Source organism: Melospiza melodia, chromosome 1 (genome assembly GCF_035770615.1).
Source record: "Melospiza melodia melodia isolate bMelMel2 chromosome 1, bMelMel2.pri, whole genome shotgun sequence".
NCBI lineage: Eukaryota > Metazoa > Chordata > Aves > Passeriformes > Passerellidae > Melospiza > Melospiza melodia.
The window spans coordinates 111,861,622-111,887,546 of NC_086194.1; the positions used below are offsets into that span (position 1 = coordinate 111,861,622).

At 38.5% G+C, this 25,925-nt stretch overlaps 1 protein-coding gene across 1 annotated transcript in view; it reads left to right on the top strand.

Moving 5' to 3' along the window:
- The window catches only part of GABBR2 (gamma-aminobutyric acid type B receptor subunit 2), a 457,858-nt gene that overhangs the window by 180,831 nt on the left and 251,102 nt on the right, over positions 1-25,925 (top strand). Inside the window, exon 3 of the mRNA XM_063164404.1 lies at positions 602-772. Coding sequence (XP_063020474.1) covers positions 602-772 — 171 coding nt within the window. The remainder of the gene's footprint in view (positions 1-601; positions 773-25,925) is intronic.

The window sequence follows — 25,925 nt, forward strand, 5'->3', positions numbered from 1 at the left end:
CAGTGTTTTAGCTATTGAATCCTCTTTCATAGCACAAACCACAGGGGGCCTGCTTCAGTGAAGGAAGCTGAGACCCGAGTAAACTTCTGAGTTTCAGCCTTGGCTAAAATAATGATTTTCTGTTTTTCTGTTACCTCTAGCTGTTTTGGTACATGAAGACAGGAAGTACTACTGGAGATTTATCCATTAATTTAAGATATATAAGAATTTGAAAAAATAATATTCTCTTGGAGAGATTCTCAACTTTTATGAAGAGAAATTGATGGGGAATTCATCACAGAGATTTATTTCCTTAGGCCTTATTGCTCTGTGTAATATACAAGATGCATTATTGTAAACAGAGGATTTTACATCACTGACTTTTAAGATTTCCTAGTTTAATTTTTCAGCAGGTGGTTTATAGAGCTAAAATATTTAAAAAATCTCTTTAAAAGTAAATGGTAGTTGTAGGACATTCAAGATCTATAAAGATGAAATTTCTCCACATGACAGCAATGCGCAGACTGTGTCTTGTTTCACTGAGAAAAGCAAAGATTTTTTACTGACTGCTAGATGACTTATGGTGACTTTCATTTTTTTTTGTCCTTTGATTCTTTTCCAGCTTTCATTTGCAGCAACAACTCCAGAGTTGGCTGATAAGAAAAAATATCCTTACTTCTTCCGGACAGTGCCATCTGATAATGCAGTGAATCCAGCAATTTTGAAGTTACTCAAACATTATCACTGGAAAAGAGTAGGAACTTTAACCCAGGATGTACAAAGGTTCTCTGAGGTAAGATTTGGATAATTTATAGAACACACAGAGAGATACTAATATCAGATTTCTAAGGAGTTAGTTCCTTTATTAATAGCAATTCAGGAAAAAGAAAAAAGTCCCACTGTTTCAGTCCTGTTTGGATTTCTCTTGGTAGGTCACATTTGCTGTACTGAATAAGCTTAATTCCCTTCTGGGGTTTATTTGAGCGTCTGTAATGAAAGCTACCCATTCTTTTGCATGTTTGTCTGTTTTTCACACACAAGATCATTGCACTCCAGTGCAAAGGTTCCTTTATACTCTTTGTTTTGCAAAAACATGTGCTTTTGAGGGAGGCTTGTATTCTGACTCTGGTTCCCTTAAAAAGGAAAATAAATCAAATTCACCATGTTCCTTTTGTGCTCTGATTTATTACAAGCATCAATCTGAGCACTGAGGAACAAAATCTGGTAAGTCTGTGGCTGAAAATATTGGAGGAGATTACTGAGACAAAAATGTCTGAAGCCCCCAGAACTAATAAGATCACATACCATGCACCCCACAGATTTTTCAAGTTTCACCCTGAGCAACAGTTTGGTCATAGAAATTGCAATAAAGTATGGACTAAATGCCATTAATCAAGGTTTCAACAACTGAATGAAAGAAAATATATGTAATGAATCAGAGCAAGACAAGGAAAAGATTTGCCCCATAAATTAATAGAGAGGTAAAACTAGCAGAGACACATGCCTGATTGGTTGTTGGAAGTTTTTTCTTCCTCAGCATTGATTTTATAAAAGGCTGACTGTGCTCTGAAGACTAGCGTAATTAAAACTGGGGAAGAGGGATAAAAACAGGTTAGAGTCATCTTGGATGAGTCAGATATTTTCAAATTGTCTGGCACAATTAATTCACTATGGAATACTTAAGAAATCTTAGGCTCTTCCCTTATGAGCTTTGAGAATTAAAGGATAAAAAGTAAATGAATTATAGGGGGAGGGAAGAAACATTTGTGTCTGTCTTTCCAGAAAACACACAAAGGCCCTGGGAATTGTAGGCCAGTCAGGTTAAATTTGATTCCTAGAAAGACACTTGAGCAAATAATCTGTTTGGAATCACACAGGAGATAAAAAGATGCTAAACAATGGTGAAAATGGATTTGTCAAGAATAAATCATGTAAAGCAATCTGATTTCCCTCTGCTACAAGGTAGCAAGTCTCAAGGAGGTGTGATAGGTGATGTGCAATATTTCATGACTTATAAAATGTTAAAAATGCTCCTAAAGAAAAGTAGGGGAAACTTAATTTTGGTGAAGATACTGTAAGAGCAGTCCTGTCTCTAACCAATATTTCTGCAGCAGATGTTAATTGACATCAGGTCAGTAGAATATTTGTTTTCAAAACAAATTCTGAAGCAAAAAGTCACCAAAAAGTATGGTATGCTTTACCCTTCTCTGTCTTGGAAATAATTTCAGAGAGTAGTTATCAGTGGTATACTGTCAAACAAGAAGGATGAGATTCTGTCAAATGGTATTCTCTAGAAAAAGATAAGGTTTTCTCCAGATAGTATGATAGAGAAAATGTTTATTAAATTGCATTTGATACCTACTTGGGAAAAGCTGCAAGTACTTTGTTGAGGACAGGATTGATTTGCAGGATGATATTGATACTGGCTTGACTCCAGGCAGCAGCAAAGCACCACACAGCAGCTTGGTCATTCCCCTGTGAGCAGGTTTGGGCACAGACTCTGAAGGGCAAAAGCCAGAAAACTCAGGGGCTGAGATAAAGACAGACTCGTAGGGAAAGCAAAAGCCATGTGCACAAGCAAAGCCAAACAAGGAATTAGTTCATTGTTTTGAACAATGTTCAGCCATATCCAGGAGAGCAGGGCTCCATCACATATAACAGTTGCTTAGGAAGATAAACACATCACTCCAAATGTCCTCCCCTTCCTCCTTCTTCCCCCACTTTATATATTGAGTATGACATCATATGGTCTGGAATATCCCTCCTGTCCCACCTGTGTCTCCTCCCAGCCCTCCACACAACCCCAGTCCTTTGCCAGCGATGCAGTAAGGAAAGCAGAAAGGCCTTCACTCTGTGCAAGCCCTAGTCAGGAATAACAAAAACATCTCTATATTATCAACCCTGTGCTCAGCACAAATCCAAATTCTCAGAATCACTGCTGGTCAGAGTGACTCTGAGATACGTACAAGCTTCTTTTTCCCAGCCGGGCAGCCGAAGAAGGAGTCAGGATTGTTTTTTCTCATTCTCAAGGTTTTTTATTATTTCTTATCTATAACATTCTTTTTCTGACCCACCACAGGTCTGTCTGGCAGGTCAGGTTGAGGCACACTGCCCGTTCTTGGGGCGGTGTTATTTTTTTATATTAAAAACTATGTGTACATTATTTACCATAACTTCCCAATACCTATCACCTATGTTAGACAGTGAGTTTCTACTCTAAACCAATCTAAAAGTGCCAACATCACCCAGAAGATGGAGGCTAGGAAGAAGGAAAAACGACAAGGCATGCCCAAATTTCTCCATCTTAGGACCCTGAGCCCCCATTCTAAATACCTCAAAAATCTGTTTTTCACCCTGTGATAAATTCACTATCATTCTACTTAAACTTTCTTGACTTGTAATTCTTCATATAAAGGTTTGCAATTGTTTCCATGGGTCAAGATCAAAGGCACAGGGGTCTTGGGCTCTGTGCCAAGGTCTCTAAACCCCCGGGCAGGGTCTGGAGTCCTCCAGGGCAGCCAGATGAATTTCCTGGGTTCCGACACCACAACACAGACCCATACTGGACACTGTGAAGAAAACTAACTCTACCCCAGCCAAAACTAGCAAATTGATAAAGGTTTTAATAAAAAAAATATTTAAGTGAAAAAGTGCAAAATGGCTATGTAGGCTGCAGATCTCCAGAGAAAGATATGTCAAGCACTACAACAAACCGCAAATTGAATAACAGGCAGGACGTTTAGACTCCTTGATTTAGTGTAAAAAGTAGAAAGGAAGCAAAGAGCTCTTGTTGCACCATCCAAATGTAATGCAATATTAACACTTAAGACACACAAAGTAAATTATAACTCAGTGATCATTAGGTGGAAGTTGGTACATCAGGTCTAATATCATTTTCAAGAGGGAAGTAGATCAGAGAAATCTGTAAAAAACATTGAGTCACTTGGAAACGTTTAATGATAAAGATTAGAAGTGAAAAAAAGTCAAATAGAAAGGGTAGATTATTGAACTTCTTTCTGTTGTATAGGGTTTTTTAGGATAAAACGAAACAAACACAACACAGGGATTCTTGGTCTTCCTCTGGGACAGCCAGAGGGACTTTGTGTCTGTCAGGGTCACTTAAGAAGTTCTAAAACTGCATCTTTCAAGGGTTTGCAAGAGTGCTGCACTTGAGTTCAAAGTCTCTCCATTTCTCCTGAAAGGTAAGCAACAACTTTCTGTGTCTGCAAACCCAATTTTCTGTGATTCATTATAGCTTTCAAGTAGTGCAAGATTCAGTTAAAGCTTCCTTGAATTGCAGTGATTTTTATACAGCATGTCTTCTGGACATGATTAGAGCTCTATTCTTCCTTTTTCAGCTCCATGTAGAGTTTTTCCCCTTCCCCATACAGACAGTGAAAGCACAGGAAAAACTGCAGGAACTAATTAAATTGCTGTCTGGGAGCAGTGAGGAATGGGAGTCATGAGCAGTAGAGCAGAAGAGCATGTGACGGCTGGGCAGAGCTCAGTCCTGCTGCAAGACAGGAGTGCAGAGCCAGGGATTGAGGCCAGGACTGGCCAAGTGTGCAGATCATCAGGCAAGTAAGTCCATGGCAGTGAAGCAGGTCCAAGGCCAAGCTGGCAAATCAATCCACAAGTCAGGGCTGGGTCTGGTGTCTGCTGGATAGGTCTATGGCAGAGACTGAAGGCACAGGGCTAAAGGCTGGATAGAGCTCCAAGAGGAAGGACCATCAAGGCCTGTTAGTGACCCTCAGCTGCTGGTCAACTGAAACTATAATTTTCCCTCTAAAGGAACATCAGGCAAAAATATTCTTCTTGACTTTTTTTGAAAGTGACAAAATAGTCAAATAGGATCTAAACTGTCTCTGTTGTAAAACGCCAATCAGCTTGGGATGTGAATGGTCTTATCTATAATGAAAATGCATTACATGCCATTAGATCAGAAGTAACTGAATATCTTCTCTTACTCTTATACAAAATAAAATAAGCAGAAACTAATGAATGGGATCTTTGGAGAAGACTGTGAAGTAGCTCAGGTGGTTTTACTCTTTACAGTGAGACAGAGCAGTTCTCTCATTTTTCCATATCCCATCTCCCAAACTGCATCAGTTTGACAGATCTCTCTCTTTTTTTAATCTACAGCAGTTTGGATATCTATCTAAATTTCCTCCAGCGATCCTTCCACCTAAACACATGGGGAATTAGATGCATGTTCTTTCATAGCGACTTCCTACCCATGTAGTTTAGTCAACAGGAATCCTGACTGCAAATCTTTACCTGCCATCTACGTTTAGGGATTTTTGGGCTGATGACTTTTTTCCTTAGCTAGATCACTGTCTCTTGTCCCTCTGCAATTTGTACTTTGATCTTATCACCTGAATAATTAAAGCTCACCTAACTTGTCTGCAGGTTAGCTGCCCCTTAAAGTCACCAAGCTGTCTTTTTGGTTTACTTTGCCTTGTAATAATGAGGCAGTTGTCCAAATTACTCAGTTTATCTGTCTCACTCCAGTATATCTCTGGAGGCCAAGATCACAGAGGATCTATTTCAGTTGTTTCCTTTGGGAATCCTTTCCATCAGGGCTTTGGGTTATCACCCATTCCCTTTTACTTGGTGAAAAAACTTCTCTTCCTTATTAAAAAATGTTATATCTTCCTTGTTCTCCAGGTCAAAAAGAGAGATTAAAGGTAGGTAGAGAGAATGGAGAACTTTATGCCGCTTTGCTTTCAGTTCTTGGAACACACGGGTGATACCTATACATCTTATACTGCTATTGCCGCTTGAGACTCCCTTTCTTGGCATTATTTGGATTCAAGGATTATGACATTTCAAGTGACCTGTGGCTGATTTTATGGCTGCCAATATGTGAGCTCACTGTTAGCATCCTTTGTGAGTTCTTCAGGTCTCCATAAATATCCTTTCCATTGGGTTAATATTTCAGTTGTGTAAGTTGACTTGGTATAAGAATAATGTACACACTTCATCAGTTCTGTTACTTAACTAGGACAAATTCATACTACTGTGCTTCTGTGTCCTAGATTTTATGGATTGCTGCCCTGTTTTCATCCTCTGGGAGAAGACTGTTTCAAAAGTTAATTCTGGGGCAAAGATTTATAAATGAGGTTGCAAAATATTTCAGGATTTTCAGCTCAAAGTGTGTGCTGTGATATATAACTGTAGGGTAATTTAGGTTGGAAGAGATCTTGGGAGGTCTCTTGTCCAACCTGCTGCTCAAAGCTAGTCTAGCTTTAGTGTTTCATAACCCTGATGAGTTATAGCTGTTTGTCCTGGTTCTGGGCAGGAAGGGTTAGTTTTTGCAGTATCCAGGAGGGGACATCTCCAGGACCCAGAAGTTATTCTCTACCACCTCGCCTCATTGCTGGGATTTGGGGGAAGGGAGTCTCTTCCAGGGAGAAGGGGTCCCTTCCAGCTCTGCATAGTGTGGTGGAGAGAGCAATCAGGAATTTTTGTTTCCATATGAATTGTTCACGTCTTTCTTGTGCCCTCTGTCATTAATATTGCTGCTGTTACATTTCCTTTTCTTATCTCATTGCTATTTCCAGTAAATCGTTGTTATCTCATCCCATGATCTTCACCTTTTGTGCATCTTACTCTCCATCCCACCACAGGGGAGGGCGAAGAGGGTGTGAGCAAGAGGCTCCTGGTTTCACTGGGAGCACTGAATTGGAGAATGACATTCCTGAACCACAAGACTGTTGCACACACACAGTTTTTGGAAAAGGCCTGACTATGTCCTGTTTCTGATTCACGGATGAGCTTTCAGCTGGCTGAAACTTATGCAGTGGTTGGTGCCTCAAATTTTACTGCTGCCTGCTTGGGATTGTATTTTGAATTAGGCAAACCAAGCAATATTCCTGTGGTTTGTTGTCCTTCATGCTTCAGTGGGAAGAGTCATGGAAATAAAGCCATGCTTAACTATCACTAAGTCAAAAGTTTTACATGTCACCAGTATTGAAGAAGATGTAAAGGCTACAGAATATTACTGGGAAAGAGAAAAATGTATACTCACGTACTGGTTTTCAGATAATGCTTTATTTGCTTATTAGTAATTCTAGTAATACCTTTCTTCAGTATTTTTCTGTTATTTCCTGGATATTTTTCATTTTATTTATCGACCTTTTTATTTATAATATGTTTCAAATTGGAAGCTGACACTTGATTGCAATAGTACACTAAGAGGGCTTCCTTATTTTGTGATATAGACTGGCTTAAATTACTTCTTTTTGCAATCATCTCATGTTGAAATTCGTTGAAACTGCATATTAACTTAGCATTTGATTGAATATTCATGATATTTCTAGATTTAAAAAAATATATATACATTTTCCTCCCACTTAATGCCTTGTCCGGGATTCTTTTTAAAATAAGTTAAATTCTGTTCATCTCAAGTGAGTCTTTGTTTTTCCCTACTTCTTAATAGACATCTCTTTATGTGATTTCTCTGCTTCTTCATGGAAATATTGAGAACTTGTAATGTAATTTTATAAATGTAGGTGGCATTTCAAAAAGGCAGAAGAAATGAGAAGTGTGCAGTATGATAATGATATCAATTAACGATATCAAGATAAAGTATTCTCTCCTGTGACTCTGTCACAGTCTTCATTGAGTTCAATAACTTCAAAATATGTCAGTGACAAAAACTTAAGAAAAACAAACCTTGTAAGTGGACAAAAAGGCATTTTTTTTCTGGGGGACATGATGAACACTAAGGATTTCTTTAGATTATGTTGCATTTTGTACACTGACAATTCAACTTCTATGAAAATCAGCAGGCCGTCAGGGTCCATCTTACCTAAATTTAAAGAATTTAGGAACTCTAAATTCCAAATCTCATCCCAGAAAATACTGGATAAAATAAAATTGTTCCCAAGAAAAGCAGCTAACAAAAAGTCTTCTCAACATAGTATATGTCTGTTGCTGTGGAGAACGCAGTGTAGAGGTATTATTAATCTAGAGTTTTATTTATTGCAGCCTTGCTTTGTCACTGTTCAGTCAGCAGACTTGCATCTGAGTTAGTGGTCAGTTCTGATAAGAATTCATTGATAAGCAGAGGCAATGAGAAAGATTTTGTATTCTAAGAGGACTTGGGGAAAATAAATGAGCTAGCTGACCTTTGACCTTTCAAATTTCACTAAGAAAACAAGCTTGAGACAGCAGTTTTGTATGACCGTATGTATACATCATGTAGCTCTCAAGATGTGATTATGCTTTTTGACTTAGGTTTGGCTTCTGAGGATCAAAAACAGGAGCAGAGCTTTCTACTCTCCATCACAATTGCCAAGAGGTTTTAGGGCAGCAAGAAAAACATTACTTTTTTTTCCATGAATGAGCTTGGAAGCCTCAAATATACCAAAAAACATAAATGTTTAATCTGTGAGCTCTGAATAGTACACAGCAATTTCATCCTAGAAGGAGTGTTCTGCCTTCAAATTTGATCAGGAAAAAGGAAAGGCAGAAGATTAGATAGACACACAAGGCAGTAAAAGGAAAGTATGTGAAAAAACATGAAGAGAAGATAGTGAAAGCAGGAAAACTGAGACATTATAAATGTAATTCTTTAACTATAAAACTCTTAAAAATGTCTTTTCTTAATGCTTGCTTTTTTTTCAAAGTTTCATGTACCTGAGGTCTTCTTTCATATTACCTCATTCCAAATTCCTGGCAGATTTCTGTAGCAAAATCTGAGGAACAATTTATTTCAAGTTTTCTTGACCTTGCAAAAGAATGAATTTCTCTATTCTTCTGTCTTGTAACTATGCTTTCCGATAATTCAAGTTGATACATTAAGATCTTCACAGAAAGGCAGTCTCTGAAATTTTACTAATTAAAGGAAAACTGAAGTACTAGATCTAGTATGATTCTTCTGGGTCCTGGTAAATATTTAGAAGCTGTGAGATTATGGCAAGGTCATAAGACTATGATATGGGAAATGGGGATAAATCACAGAGGTAGAACCTTAGCCCAGGTTTGTCCCTCTTCATAGAAAATCATCTGTGTAGAGTCAGCTGCAAAATAGGGGGTCATTTTAGGTGAGAATTGTAAATAGTAGATAGAAGTGACTATATACAGGCAGCCTTTTAGTACCTTTGCAGATGAAGACTACACAGCCTCCCTGGGAAACTTGTGTGAGTGGTTGGTGATCCTCTCTGTTGCAAAGCATTTCCTGATGTCCAGATGGTACTTCCTAGGTTTCAATTTATGCCCTTTGATCTTGTCACTGGGCATCACTGAAAGAAGCCTTTCTTCATCCTCTTCACCTTCACGGTCCTTCTCTGGTCTCCCTCCAGTGTGTCCATGTCTCTTGTATTGAGAAGCCAAGAACTGAACCTGCCACTCCATGTATAAGTTCGGCAGTGCTAAGCAGAGGAGAAGAATTACTTCTTCTGACACACTGTGACAACACTCCTTCATGCAGCCCAGAATATTATTAGCTTTATTTGCCACAAGGGCCTGTCTGCTGGCTCATCTTCAACCTGGGGTCTACTAGGACCATCTCCACCAAGAGCTTTCCATTGGGCAGATCCAGCATATATTGCTGCAGGCTGTTGCTCCTCCCCAGCCCTGGACTTTGCACTTCCCCTTGTTGAACATGAGGCTCCTGCCAGCCCATGCTAGTGTAACCCTGCTGTGTATCAGTCTCTCATCCCAGTTCTGTGTCATCAGCTGACAACCTTGCTGAGGGCACCCTCTGCCCCATTGTCCCAGTCATTAATGAAGATGTGGAACAGGACTGGAGCTAGTACTGACCCCTGAGATACACTGCTACACTGTTACCTTCTGGGCTCTGCCTTGACCTCATGCCATGGGGTGCAGCCTTTTGGGCCAGTTTTCAGTGTACCTCACTGTCCGTTTGTCCAGCTCATACTCTGTTAACTCTATGAGAATCTTGCGGGACAATGTCAGGAGTCTTGCTGAAGTCTAGGTAGGCAATATTCTATATCACCTTCTCAAGGACTGATGTGGGGTGGACTGGCCTGTGGTTCCCTGACTTTTCCTTTCCTCCAGTCTTCAGGCACTTCTCCCAGTCACCTCAGTCACAATGATTGTTTGGTTATTGGTACAATACACTATCACCTACATTGGTGTGCTCAGTAACTGTTTGCCCACAAGATCTCATTGGCCTCATTATCCATCCCTAGGAAAATCTCCAAATATTCCAGCTGTTCTGCCTCATAAAGGGCAACCCGGCCTCCTCATTTTCCTCCCCTTCTTCCAAAGGAGCCTGTATCCCATTGCATCAGTCAAATTACATGATCCATCCCACCTTATCTGTGAGCCCCATAAAATGTTAGCCCCACAGGAGCTCAGTGATGTCTAAGTCACCGTGTTTATTCTCCAAACTGAGTGATTTAGTGTATGAGCACTGCAGAGGGCAACCCCACATGCTGATTTCCCAAAACAATTGAAGATTTCTCCATAATAGTGCCTTGTAGGCACATCCTTGCTTACATTTTGGAGGTGACCCTGCTTAGGCTGCTTAAGCTTTGTTTTGTTGATTTTGGGATCCCTTTTGGTCATGTCACTCCAGGCCCTTTACTTATAAACCCTCTCTGCTCTTCACTGTCTCTTAGCACTTCTGATAACTCTCTCCCCTGTCATTCTTAGTTTAAAATGCCTCTTTAACAGGTCAGCCATTCTGCTGGCAAAGATAACTTTGTCTCACTCGGTGAAAGGGATCCCGTCTCTCCCAAGCAAATGTTGACCCACAAACAAGGTTCTATAGCTGTAGAAATCAAAACCCTCTCACCACAACTAGTTCCACAACTAGTTGTGGATATGTATTGCCAGCTGCCTGCTCCCCACAACCTTTCCCCTCCAGCAGGAGTAAGGAAAACACCATGTGAGCCCTTATGCCCCTGGCCATTGCCTGTAGAACTTGAAGTCACTTTTGATACTCTCCAGGCAGCATTATTGGTGCCTACATAGAAGAGCAACACAGAGTAATAGTAAGTGTCAGAAAAACTTTGGCACTCTCTAAATATTATCCTGGATCCAGGTACCCAGAAAACAGTAAACCTCCCTGATCATATGTCAGGTCCTCAGATAAGTTCTTCTGCTCTCCACAGCAAGGAGCCACCCATTACTATTTCTTGTTTCTTCTTCCTGGTAGTCTTGCATGATTTAAGGTTAGGTTTAGGGAACCCGGATACTTTGCTTGAAAGCACATTTCAGTTATCTTCAGGATTCACTACACTGCTGGGAGGGTAGTGAATCTGTCACTTTTGTAGACCTTTATGTGAGTCAGGAGTTTTTCTTTTGGTACTACAAATCACTGACTTGGCATGGGCAGCCTGAATCTCTACTGCATCTTGGGGTCCAGAGATACTGAAACTGTAATTTGTCTGAGAAGTCTGTGTGTCTGTCTGTCTCTCGTCTTTCCTGCTGTTGTGCAACCTCTGTGTCAATACCACATTTGTGTTTGTGCTGATTTGAACACAGTCATCTGCCTCTTTCTCTCTTCCACCTCCTAGTTCTTCCTTTTTGTGCTCTTCTACACAAGTCTCTCTGCTTGGCTATCCCTAGGAGCTGTATTCTAAGCTTGGCTCTTGAAGAGGCTTCTCCTGAGCACCAGCTGGAAGGATTCTTGACCCTCTGTAATTGGTGGCTGCAAGAGGGCTCTAAGCACCTTGGGTCAAGGGCACCTGGGCACGTTCATTAGAATTTGCTAGAGCATTTTGGGGCCATGCTGGCATGGCTCTCCTTAGCTCATCCTTGCCTGGCAGTAGCAGGCACCTTCAAGTTTCTCAGAGGATTTCTGAGTTCTCTCATTGTCCTGGACCTTATGCCCAGAGGTTCACAAGGCAAAGACCATGGACTGCTGCACAGACTGCCGTGTCTGTTTGGGGCTCATGAAAAGCAAAGTCTGCATGGAGATCATAAAAAGAGAGGCAGAGGCCAGGAAAAATAAATCACAACATAGTTTTATTGAAGGAATTTTATGTCAGAGATGGTAAGCTAATTGATTTCTTAGAACTATTAGAGTGGATTTTAATGCTTGGCTGAATTTTATTTTGGTTGATACAGTGCCCTGCAGGACCTGGGCAGAACAGGGAAGATCGGATGAGTGCAGGGAGTTCTAAGTCAGTTCAGAAGCACAGCCAGAGGGAAGGCTCCAGCAAACAGCAGTACTTTTAGAATAAAGAAGTTGATAGTGACTTTCTCTTTTTAAATGAATAGCCCTGGGATGGATTTTTTCCACTGTATTAATTCATTACTTTAGGGAGAGCAACTTCCAAACTTGTGAAAGTTGTAGATGACACAGGGAATAAAGAAATTCCCATTACAAAAAAGAAACTGATCATCACAAGGGTTTTTCTGTATGATCTTGTTAAAAGGAATCAGAAAAGGAAGTGTGGTAGGCTTTACATGTGGTAAGGTTTCCAGATACTACTGGATTTTAATTAAACAGATTCCAGCTGATGCAGGTAAGACATTGAGGATGGTTTCAAATACTCTCTTTTAAACTCTCTTCCTTTGGATCATTATAGCTGTAGCCTTAAATATTTTATTGCAGATTTAAATTTTAGTTCTGTAAAATGTTTTACAGCCTGCAGCATATGAAGAGACTTCCCATGTGTGGATATTTTAAATCCATGTATCAACTCTGTGGTTGTACCAGGCGGTCCCTTTCAGTGATAAATTCTTGTGGATTTTAAACGCACCCCATTCTTAACAAGAACCTCCTTTCTTTGTTCTTTCTTAGGTTCAATCAATCTGAACTGTAAGTTCCTTCTGCAAGTGAAAATTTTTGATTTCTCTAATCAGTGTTACAACACCTTATGGAGAACTGACTTAAGAAATATAGATTTTTTTTTCTGATTGTTAGAAAATACAGAATTAATCAAACTGTGATTTTTGAAAATTTTATTCTAATAATTGTACTGTTATGATACTTAAGATACACTTGAAAGTGTTTTAATTTTTGCCAAATACCTCTTTTTTTAGTCTAGCTCAGACAGCTACTAGTGCATTGTATTAGTATTATCTGGCTGAATGAATGCATGAGGACTTCCAGCACACAGATTTCTAAACTTTGACTGCAATCAATACTGTAAGAAGGAACTTGAGATCAACCCTTTCTGTAAATGTCAAAAGTTAAATGACATACATGTTAAATAGGAGTTATATTCACTAAAACTGTTGCAGTGGCTGTCTTGGCTTCTTCTCCAGAGCTCTTTGTAATTGCTGTGAAGGAGCTTTCAAGAGGTTCATAACCTAGGTCTGTAAAAAGTACATAGGCTTCAAAACCTGTGGAGTTTAGTTGTTCTTCCTCCTGACACATTTGATGGGCTAGTGGATAAATAATTTTTGAGTGCATTTCCACAATCAGAGGCAGAGATGACAGCACACAGACCAATGAACTAGCAAAGGTAAGCAAGAGTCAGCACTGAGATTTCTGTGTATTATAAATGCTGCCATTTTTCTAGGAAGTTAAAGCCTTCCTCTGGGGCTACAGGGATGAACTTCCGCACGTGCAGAATTTGCATCCCCAGATAAATTTCTGGACTCCAGAGTGCTATTGTCTGTACTTCAAAGGCTGAATGGAGGTCAGTGCTTTCTCTCAGAAAACTAGTTCTACAGATGATATTTTTGCTTTAGTTTCTCATTCAAGAACATGCCAAGGAAGTGGAAATTCTCTTTTCCGTTCCCTTCTCTTTGAATCCTCTGAAATGAATTCAAACTCACATCAGCCCACTGCCTGGATGGGGATCTAATCATCAGAGTGGCAGACATCTGCTAACTTTTTTGGCAGTAACTCCAAGTACTTTTGCTACTGTAATAAATGGGAGTATAACCCATTCCAGAAGGATAGAGCGTAGGTGGAAAATGAGGAATATGTCCAGGTACTCTTAAACAGATACATAACAAGAAATGCTTGTGTTTGCTCTGCACTGCTCTGAGGGAGGAAGGTGGGTGGTGAATTCCTGTACTTCATTCTGCAAATTACACATCTACTAAAGGGAGGAGGAGTACAGAACAGAATTAGACAGTGTTGTACAGAACGTGTCTCTTACAAAACTTCTTTTGAAGTTCAGCCTGTATATGGACATTGAGCTGGCACTGTTTGGATGATAAGAAATGAGCAGATGTTGGTCTTCCTTCTGCAGAGACTGTTCTAGTCATTCCTCAGATATGCAGAGTTAGTAATGCAGCATGAGCAGGAGTGCCTTTGCTGTGTCTTTGTTTGCCATGCAGAGACATAATGGAGATTTGTTCTCACATGTTTTACACCCCAGTCTATATAGGGGTTGCTAAGAGAAATGAAAACTTCACCATGACAGACAATATATGGCATTAGCAGGTCTTAACAGGCACACCAAAGCCTCTTTAATACTGCTCTGTGATCAAGTGCAGCTTTCCACACAGGACAAACAGGTGTGAAGGACTGGGGTAATCTGTTAAGCCATCCCAATTGCATACCCAGGATGCAGTTACTTTTCCTAATAAGTAAATAAACAGTAGCATTTAGAAAAATGCATCAGCCAAAGTGTGCATGTGGGAAACAAGATGCTTTGACTTTGCAGTTATCAGGAGCAGTGCTTTGCATGGTGATTGCTGAAACCATGGCTTCCTATAGAAGCAGAAATCCATCCATAAAGCAAATGTCCTTCCCATTCAATGTAGAGCCATACACCCCCATAGTTCCTCTTGCCTTCAAGCATGGACACAACAAAGTGCTTGTTTGCAGTCACCACGAAGGAAGCAGGAATGTTTTTCATAGACCTTACTTGGCTCACTTTCCTCCCTTGCTTTGTGCTGAACTCTTTTGAATCTTGTCATGTCTCTAGCTCGAAAATTTCCCTTCTGTGATCCTTCTGCCTCCTGAGGTTGCATGTAGCAGAGGTGTGCTCCACTATACCCTTCATCTGTCTGATTTTGCAAATGAGATACTAATTTTATACTGAGTGCTGAGAATCCAGCTGCATCATCTTTATCAATGAAAAGTGTAGCCTTTCATTTTCTTCAAGTCATTTTCGTCGCTGCCCAGCTCCATCAAGAATTGTCCACTTGTCTTTTCAAGACGTCTTCTCTAAGACTGTAAAACTTCAATTTATGTCATCACTAAAATCACTATCTTGAAGGTATAAGAGGGTGGAATCTGTTTCAAAATGCAAAAAATTATATAAATTTTGATTTTCACTATATGGTTTTCATCCAGTCCTGATAATCATGTAGGAATTCATAGGAGTTCAGAGACTCTTGGGCCAGAATGGATCCAAATTGCCATCCTCATGCAGTCTATTGCTTGTAAAGTTCCTAGCTCTGATATCTTTGTACTGAAAAGTTATATTCCTCACAGTACCAAAGATTGCAGGGCTACTGGCATCACACTGAAATTATATTCCCTGGAGAAGAGGAGGAGGGAAATATGAGACTTACCTTTTCATTATGGTACACTGCACTGTACCCTTTAGCTCTTATTTTGTTTTCCAGTAATTTTCTTAATTTTAGCTTTAGCTTTATTTATTTAATTCCAGGTTGTATGATATTCTGATGCACTAGCAAACCAATTTGCCTACAGCCTAATAAAAAACCTCCTATTTTGCCTCTGTCAAGTCTAATAACTGCAAAAATATTTGCTCTTGCACTGGTGGAACAGACAAGTGCTCTATGTTACCCTTGTCAGTCTTCTGCAATTGGTCCTGAGGTTTTCCCCCAGACCATCTTTGCTTTGTCCAGCATGGTGAAATGAAAACCATGGTTTTCTGTGGTGGATATCATCACCAATGGTTTCATAGATGCTTTTGTTTATATGAATATTGGGCACTTCAGGATGAATGCAAAGGCAAAAAGCAAGAAGTTCTCAACAAACTGGAAGCTAGCTGTTTTGAGCTTTTCCCTTCTGTTAAAGTTACTTATAATTTGTGCAGCTCTACAAATACAAAACGAATGAAATACCCCTACCTTGACTGCCTTGTTTAGCTTAAATTTTGTGTCCTTAAAACGCTTTACATAACTTGTTTCATTCTGTCCATATAAAATGCTTCCTTAAATTTACCTCTGATTGAGACTTTCTTCCTCTGGCAAGATTCCTTTCTTTTGTTGACCAACACCCTTGGGCAAATTTTTGACTCAAAAAAAGGTAAAGATTAATTCTGAATGGTCTTGATAAAACAGACAAGTAGATTCAGGATTGGTCCTCTTAAATATTTACTGTACTAACAGGGTGTAATCCATATAAAGTTTCAATTTTTCAGATGACTGAGGACATGCCTGCATAGCTGATGCCTCAGGGCCAGAATGCTCCCTTTGCTCAAAGGAATTGCTCTGTGTTTGGGATTCATTTTGTGTAGTGTTAACCACAGGAGAGGGAGGTGATGATCAGTAGCTGAGATGATGGGTGGGGGTGTCAAGAGCACAGGGTGCAAGGTGAAGGGACACCTGGCTCAAATGTCTAGAGTCCCTTACGGGAAAATGCAGAAGAGCACTGCTGTGTTGTGGCAGCTATTGATCAGAGTTTGGTGAAAGTAATCAGGCAGCATGAAATATGGAACATACGTTTGAATACAGGCTTCGCATATTTGCATCAGAAAAAAATAGTTAATTGAAACTAAATTGATTTTCATTTCTCTTATGGAAACGTCACTTCTGCTGGATGAATATTAAGCAGTCTGTGTAATTCTTGATGAAGTAAGTGATTTGCATTTACTAAAAAGCAACCTTAAGCAAGGCTTCCAGATCCTTTGAATCTGTGATGGAAATTCTATGCCAATTTAAAATAAAACTGTAGCCAAGAACTGAATGCGCATTAGTTTTCAATTATTAGAAAGAAAGACCTCTTTCCTGTAAAACTTTAAATAAGAATGAAAGATGGGGAGGGAAAGATACTGCATGTCTTTTTGGATGTACACAGTACGTGTGTTTGAATTTCAGTCAGCGATGCAACGAAAGAAAAGCAGTCTCAGCTGTTGCTAGGCTTAGCTGCAAACTTTTATCTGTGAAAGAAGAAAGCTAAATAGAATTACTTGATAAGCAAATGCTGAACTCTATGGGACCTGAGATTGCAGATCTTAAGAATATGTCTGCACCAAAAAAATAAAAGTTCTTACCTGTCTCCAAGACAGAAAGAACTTCCAAAAAGAATTTTATTTATTAAGGCTAAGATTCTGTCAGTGTCCATCACATGGTTTTGATGCAGTGCTTTCTGACTAAAGCATTGTGCCCTCTATTTTGCAAGAATTCCAACTGATGAATTTCCTTTTGGCATGAAAGTATTTTTATTTTTCCTTAAAAAGTCTGTCACAATCCAGATCTTAATACAGTGTTATGTGGTATGGTGTAACAATTTTCCCCTGAGGTTCTGTTGCTGACTATGACATCAGATGGTGGGCAACATCCTTTTAGCCTGTTTGGATCAGCTGTCCTGACTGGGTCCCCTCCCAACATCTTACCTATTCCAAGTTTACTGATTCTGGGGGACAGGAGGCAGGGAGAAATCCTTAACTCTGTGCAAGCATGATTTAGCAATAGCCAAAACCCTGGTGGGTTATCAGTGCTGTTTTAGCCACCCGAGCAGAGCACAGCCATGCACAGGCTGCTGTGAACAAAGCTGTGTTGATAACTTCTTTCCAGCCAGAATCAGTACATCCTGTTATTCCTTTTTGCTCAGGTTGCTGCCAGAGAATGAAAGTCATCAGTATTTTTAATCAGTAGATCTTAAACAGTTAAAAATAACTATTTCCTGCTGTCCTCAAAGAATTTGCCATTTTTATTATGTACAGGGATTTATTATAATTTTAAAAATGTGGACATTTAGTACAAATAAAGTACAGATAAATGAGGGATGGGAGTTAGACTGGATCCAGTGAAAAGTTCAAAATAGGAAAGTTTGGTTTTATCTCGTCAAAATGTAGATTTTTCTTGGTTTGCTAAGGGAAAATGCTACAGAATCTAATTAATAGGTGCATAATTCTGTTGTTTCATATGCATTCATGCTCAAGAACACCAGAAGGCTGGGAAATTCACTACCATCTTTGTCACTGTCTTAGTGGTTAGTGATACACATTAAAAAATGTGTCTTATTTAATCTTTAACTTCCAGTCACCATATTTTATGTATTTTTGTCTGCTAGAGTGGAGATTGAAGTTAGAAAATCTCCTTAAGTAGGTAATTTATCATGTACAGACTATCATCAAGATCCAGTTTGTCTTAATCCTTCTTAGAGCTCATTTAGTCTCTTGCTGTACAGTCTATTTCCAAACTGCAAATCAATCTTACGGTTTTCCTCTGAAGTTTGAGCTCTATCTTGGCATAGCCTTTAGTGGAAAAACTGGATGAAATTGGTTATCTTTAGGTTTGGGAGAAGAATGCAGGTACTGTCGTGGTACTGTAGGCACTTGAAGCATATGGCACTTTTTTTTGCTAGACATATGTCTTGAAGTGCACATCTTTTTGCAAGTGGCCAGGGATTGCCTTCAATCCATGCTGCAGTCCGGATATAGGCTGGCCAACTCTGAAATGTACCCAGCTAAAGAGTGAATAGGGCTAAGGTCTCCAGAAGGGATGTCTGCAGACCAATTTTTGTGTAAGATGGTCTGTTGGGGTGCAGAATGATAATTGTCACATTTCCATTTATATCTATTTTTATCTTAAAAAATAAGGAAGAAATTAAGCTTTACTAATATTTAGTATACCAACTGACACTTGTGGATTTAGCCAATCCATGTGTCAGATAGTCCATAGGGTTCCTGAAGTGTCCTGAGGGGAGAGGGGCTACTTCCCAACACTGGGAAGTTGAGAGTGGCGTCCTCACTCATTCACTCACTTTCAGCTTATTCCATGTATTACTGTTTACCTGTGTCCAGTTAAGTGGATTTATGGATTATATTATGTAGTTTTCCCTAAACTACCAAATGGACAAGGAGCTTAAAAAGATTCCTGCAGAGCAACTGCAGATTGAAGATAATGCTGATAATGCCAGTAGAAGTGAACACGAAGAAAATGACAGAGCTGACATTTCTCCTCCTGCTAGTATGAGCTCTTCATCACTCACATTATGGATAACAACTATGATGAGCCAAGCAGATCCAAAAAAAAGTGAAGTAAAAAAAAAAAAAAAAAAAAAAAACAAAAAAACAAAAAAACCCAAACATGTTACCAAGACCATTATAGCTCCTGTTGCTTATTAGCAACAGTAAACCTGTAAAGTAAGTAAACCTTGCTATAAAAGTATATTGTGCCTTGAGACATTTGCTATTGACAGTAAATGAAGCCATTGAGATTAGGAAGAAATTTAAAATTTAAAATCCAGTGATGTGTAAAGTCATGTGATAGTCTGTCCAGTACTTTGCATAGCTAAACATAGTGATAAATGTTTGAAAGAAAATTCTGAATTTTCTGACTTGTTAGGAAAATACAAAAACACCCATATTTTTGGGGCAACATTTTTTCTTTTGTTACTCCAGTGAAAACGGCTGAAATAATGGATGGAGAACAAGAGGGTGACAAAGTCCATTTGTCAGAAAATACTGTTTTAAAATGGACAGAAGAGCTGAAGAATTGCCAAAGAGTTGAAGAAACAGATATTAAAAAAAATCACACAGTGTAGGATGTTGGGAGCATCTGAAAATACAGATATTTCTAAACTATCTCAGATATCTTGTTGGGTTCTATTTCAAAAATGGAACAGATAAAGAAGTACTTCTATGTGAGCCATTGAAGGAAATATGTAGTGCAGAAGGTACATTCTCAGCAGTATTAGTAAGAGTCATGCTTTACGGAAAAACCGTGTAAGTGTAACCACTAATGGAGCAGCTGGTACAAAAAAAGTGTATTCCAGAGGGTTGCAGAGCTAGGATCATGTGCAAAATACCTTTGCTGTGTCAGTCATTGGCAAGCTCTTGCAGCAAAGAAGTCCTAAGCTGAAGCCCTGTACTGCTACTAATGTGGTTAATCTTATGTTAAAAAGACCTTATAAAGCTGAAACTTAGTCTATTAGAATCTATTAAATAGCAGTTTGGAGAAATTATTGAACACTAAGGGATGCATCATGTTATTCCTCCATTTCTCCTCTCCTTTAGGACCATACTTAAGAGTATCACGTTATCTGGTAACCATAGGGAATCAGGGCAGGAAGAGAAAGAGGGAGGATTCCTGTCCTTCCTTCTCTAATATATGTTTTTAGACCCAAATAGCAGTAGCAGCTGATACTCCCCTTACTTTGATGTGTTCATGTAATGTGGAGGAAAATATAGTTTCATGTCAATAGATTGTTATTTAAATATTTATTCACACAAATCAGTAATGAATGGTCAGTTTCCTAAATACTCTAATAACACCCACATTCCTAGATAATATTCACCAATTTTTTCTGGCATCGAAATAAATAAATAGATGGAAATTTAAAGAATTATTCAGATTGCAGGATCCACAAATGTATAGTCAAACATGTCTGCAGAACTTTAGCAGAAATGTTATGTAAAGAAAGAGGACATGATTTAAACAAAATTAATGTCTCTCCTAACTCCCGGTGTAGTACAGCTTCTTCTTGCCAGAACAGAGTTTGCTTGTATGGACTGTGGGACTATTCCCTGGGCTTCTAAGTGTCTTCTTTAAAGGAGGTAGATTAATTTTGCAGGCAATTAATGTTACAGTTTGGGTTTGGGTTTTTAATGTTAAATGGGCATTATCCTTCAAACCAATTCAAAACACATAAGAAATGGCATCAAATGTATTTAAAACTCATAAATAGATAGAAGTTATTTTGAGGGTGATTATTCAATTCTATTGGTTCAAATGTGTAACCCACAATGATAGTAGATGTATACTCCCCTTCCTAAGAGGGATATTACAAAGCATTTTGCGTGCTTATGAAGGTACCAAACATTTTTTCATTCCAGCTTGTTACTAGGTCTTGTGGGGATATAGAAGTCTGATCCAGCTGTTCTTTGAATTCCATAAGGTTGAAAAGAAAAGGTTAGCAATAGTAAAAGGAGTTAGGACGTATGGCCAAGGAGAGGACCACCAGTCCATACAAACAGATGTAATTTTTACCACTTGAAGCTGCCAACAAGTGGCCCAACCACCAAGTGGCCCAAAGACACTGATTGAAACTGATTCCTTAATTTTCATCACAAAGAACTTTAAGTAATTCTCAACCTGGAATTCTTACCTAGAAGATTGTGTCTTCTGGTTTTCACACTGAAATAAGGACTTCCTCTCAGACAGAGATAGACTGCTTACATTTTTGTATGATTTTCCAGTCATGGATATAATTGGCTTTACATTCTTAAACCACACAGCTTGTATTAATGTGATTCTGGAGGATTCTACAGGAAAAGAAAATGTGAAGCCAATGAAATTAAAAGATAGCACCACCTTTTAAACTACATTGCTGTAAGAACGAATGCAAACACCAAAGGGCTACTTAAGGCAATCTGCCAAGATGCAGCACAAGACCTATTCAAAATCCCATTGGGAATAATATAAAGTAATGTGCAGGACTTATTTAGAAAGAACTTGATATGAGACGTACAAGAAATTATTTTCATTTAGGAAGTTTCAGGAAAAGAGACGACAAGGAAAAATCTCAGAACATAGAAGTCTATCAAAGAAGAGAAAGAGCAATTAACAAAGGCATTGAAGGGTTCAAAAATATATGTACAAGAGCCAGAGGAAAATCTTTTTTCTAGAAAGACTTTTCACAGGTAACTGCAGTCCAGCTTCAGCCAACAATTGAAATCTCAGTGGAGGAAGTATGTGAATCAAACTGAGACGCTCAAGTACAGTAAATTATCACCACCATATGGTGTCCTTCTGAGGATTCTGGAGTAAATAAAGTGTGAAATAACAGTCATACGCCATTGCAGGAAATGTTGCTGCAAGGTTTTCTTCAATATGAAAAAAGATACTAATATAGTTACTGAATTTTCTTTACTCTTGGAGAACCAATGTATAATCCTCAAATTCCAAAATAAAGTTTAATCATCTAGTAGTTCTAGAAAATTAGATGAACATGCTTCAATAGCAACAGTACTTTTTATTGCTTTCCCTGAATTTAACATTGTTTAAAAAGTGAATTTAATTCACTTAGCACATGTGAATTGATTACATTAACTGGAATGAGTTAACAGCTATTAACTACCTTGCTTATCAAAATTTGAACTTTCCAAAGAGGAATGTGATTATGGATTCTATCAATTTTCAACTTGTTTGGTTTTTTTAACAGGGGTGGTTGCTCTCCTAAGCCTTTAGCAGAGGACAATCTTGTCTCTCGTGATGAATTTGGGAAAATTACTGATGTAGTAGATGATAGTGCCATTATCACTTTTTAGGGGAAAGAGGTGGGAAGCAGAGAGATTAGGAGAAATAGTCGTTTAGTCTGTAACTTTCTTCTCCCCAGGTGATATGAGCTACTGTAACTCCCCTTTTGCCAGAGAGTGTAATTTAAACACCATTATTTTTTATGTTGTGAACTTTTAGCAACATTCTGTCACACTCCCTGAAGGAGCTTTGAACTTCAGCTTGCTGCTGCATATAAGAGTCAGGGTCAACTTTGTGTGGTTCCTAGAAATCACAGTTGGCTATTGTGTCAAGTACATGTCACCTTTTCAAAATACACTTAAGTAGTTGAAATTGTATGCCTTGTCTTTTATTAGTTTTGAATGTTCAACCTTTACTTTTACGTTTATCCTTTGTTCCTGAGCTCATGGGTAATCTAAATGCAACTAAATTTTAGATACCATTAATTTTGAATGTGAGCCACTTCATATGCATTTCTGACGTTTTCCAGGATCACTCCTCTTTTTTTTTTTTTCTGTTTAGTTTTTTGTTTGGAAACAGAACAGTAAAATCAAGACATTTCTTCAGGAAATGTTTACTGATGGGTAGACTCAAGCAGGGTTTTCTACAACAATTAAGACCAAAGCCATCATACAGCTCTTTCAGGACTGCTGCTTCCTCTTACAGGTGTAGTGTGTAACCACTTTGTAAGAGGTTTACTGCACTAAATAATAAGTTTTCCAAACAGAAAAATATTAATTCTCTTTGGCCATTTGAACCTTCTTGCAGCATCCAATGACAATTACATTGAACTTATCAAGTATTCTTATCAAACTGTTTAGCTCACTCTACAAAGTCATGTAAGATATGTAGATCGGAATGTAGAGACAGCTAAGTTAACAGATTTGGAAATCAGTTGGGATTTACAGATAGAATTTACAGAAGTCCTGTCTGTAAATGAAAGCATGATTGGTATTTGGGCATGATCTTTTCCCAAAAGTTATGTAGCCTTTCAGCTAGCCTGTGAGATAGTATGTCTATTTTTTTGAAATATGAAGTATTTCAAGGAGATCCAAAGGGAAGGATGTTGCTCCCATTTTGAAAACTGCCACAATTAAGATTGTAAATTTCAGCCTTCTTGAGGCTTGTGGGCTTGAAAGAAGAGAGAAAAGAGATTTTCCTGTAGTGCTGACAGTATCTTAGTCATTCAAGGTTTCATAACACCACAGTTCCTCCAGTACAGGTGGGTGAGTGCAGACTCTTGATGCCAACTATTATAGCCAGATTCACAATCCTTCTTTGAATCTGCGTTGCTGATGATTTTCTGCATACCACAGAGAGACAACGCAAAAAGAATTTTAAAGTTTTGCTTCACAAATACTTGTGAAACTAGTTTGGTATTCTGAATTATAAATAAATATAAATTATAAATAAAGCTTATACGGTGTCTTCACAGCAAGGCAATGCTGAAACATTTTGACAGAAGGTGGCCATTTGTGTTTGCAAACCCATTGTTTCCTCAGATAATAATACCAGCGATCAAGGAATGATATTTGTGACCATCTGAGGCAGCAAAAAATTAATAAGTGAGCAATTGTTTCCGCTTCAAAGACTCTAAAAAGTTATTTTTGAAAAAAACCCCAGTAGTATGAAATTTCAATACATAAAACTAAAAAATGCATTAGTACTTTAGTGTCATGTATCTTCAGCTTATCTTCTTCTGACTTTGATTTCCAAATGGACTAAAGTTACAGTCCTTAGTACAATGTGCTACAAAATATCAGTGTTAAGAAAACAGAGAAGTATGGCTCAATTTAATATACATGTGCAAGTGAAAAAAGTTCTTTGAGTGTAAATGATACACAGTGGAGAGAAAGAGAGATATCTATTTTTAAAATCTCCTTATTGCTTCTCTCTGCCCAGTAATATCACTCCAGTTAGTATCCAATTTAATTCTCTAATGTAGCAGAACCCTTCTGAGTCAGAAGAGATGGAAGGTAACTTCTCATATATTTTTCCAGAAAGAAGAAACATGGGGCTGAAACATGGTTCATATGGTAAAATTTTCTTGTTTATTATAATAGCATTATCATTGTAATGTGGTGACCTTGGATCCCTGAAATGGAGTCTCTTTTCTGCTTTTCATCTTAAAGGAAGAAATAGAGACTTATGATGTTTAAGCTGCAGAGTTTTTTTACAAAGTTGATCTAAACAAAGGTGTTTGGAACGGTGGAAAATAGGTTAATGAAAAGCTTTATTAAACTGTTCTCAAATTTTAAGCAAACCCATCCCTGTACTTCTAAAAAGCCTCACGCCCTAGTACCCTAGTGTGTTGCCAGGAGGGCAAGTACTCCCATTGTTCAGACATAGAACAGAAGTAAATCTGAGCTTGATGTTGCTGACCTTTCCACATTTAGGAAGTCGGAGGAATATGGATTGCTTTTTTAGAGGGCTTTTGAAATAATGTGCTAATTCCTTGTGATCTCTATCCTCACAGGTTCCATAACCTTCCTTTCATCAAAATGTCATCCAATTTTTATATTAGGGAAATGTTTCTTCCTTTTTTAGTTTTCCACCAAGGCTTGTATTCATAGTTTTCAGTTGATAACAAGACTTACTCCTGGATACAGAGGGTTTTATAAATGTTGGCATAGTCCCCTCAGTCAGATGCAATTAAACCATTAGTGAGGAGCTGTAGCTTTGGAAGAGTGACTGAGTGCATGGCAAAACTTCCACCTTGGTCCAGGTTCCCTGAAAGAAAAAAAATCCCAATACATAAGGACTTTAAAGTTTTTCGCAAACGTCCTCTGCCATCCAAGAGGTGGAATAAGACCCTGTGTGTTCTCCCTCAGCCATTGGATGGACAGATTGAGGAGTGATGCAGGAAGGCAGCTCACTCCTCTGACCTTGCCCTGAGAACCTTTTATTAAGGTAAGGGATCTTTGGGGCTTCTAAGTTTCAGTGGATGGGAGTGCTACTGGAACACCATTTTCAGGCAGGGTTAGATTTTAGACCTGGAATTCAGCTAGAGTTCATCTGTCTGTATCTGAGAGTCATCTAGCTCCATTTATAGTTAATGGAGAAAGGAGAGAGGTTCTCCCGGGGTGCAATTCATCTCACCTGTTTTAGACATCTATTTATTGATGAGATGACTCATTCCTTGGAAATGCTCATTTATCTTAACTTTAGCAATATACATGTAGCGCCCTTCCTAGTTAGTGTTGGAATAAAAAATATTTTATCTGTCACGGATTAAGAGACTTCAAATGTATAAATGGTAGGTTGCTTTCATTCTGACTAATCAAGGAGGATTTTACATAAGGTGCTTCTTTATGTAATTATAAATCAAAGCTCTTTTAGTGCTGATAGCATTTTCTTAAGCAATATTTCATTATCATTCATGTTTGTTTGAATTATCCCCCTCAATGAATTCTGTTCAGAATTTTTTTAGTAAACAGGCTCTTCCTGAGTGTAGTAAATGTGTTTGAAATGTATATGTATGTAAGAATTATTAACTACTATACATTGTCCACCTCTGATAATATAGGCAGATCTTGAGTCCCTAATTTTTGGTTCAGTAGTCGAACAGTCTCTGCTACATGTGGACTATTACACAAGTGGGTTTGAGGGTGGTGGTACACTGTGTCCTTCAAAAGATATTAATTATCTTCTACTAAGCTTTAATTTATTCTTTAGTTATGTGG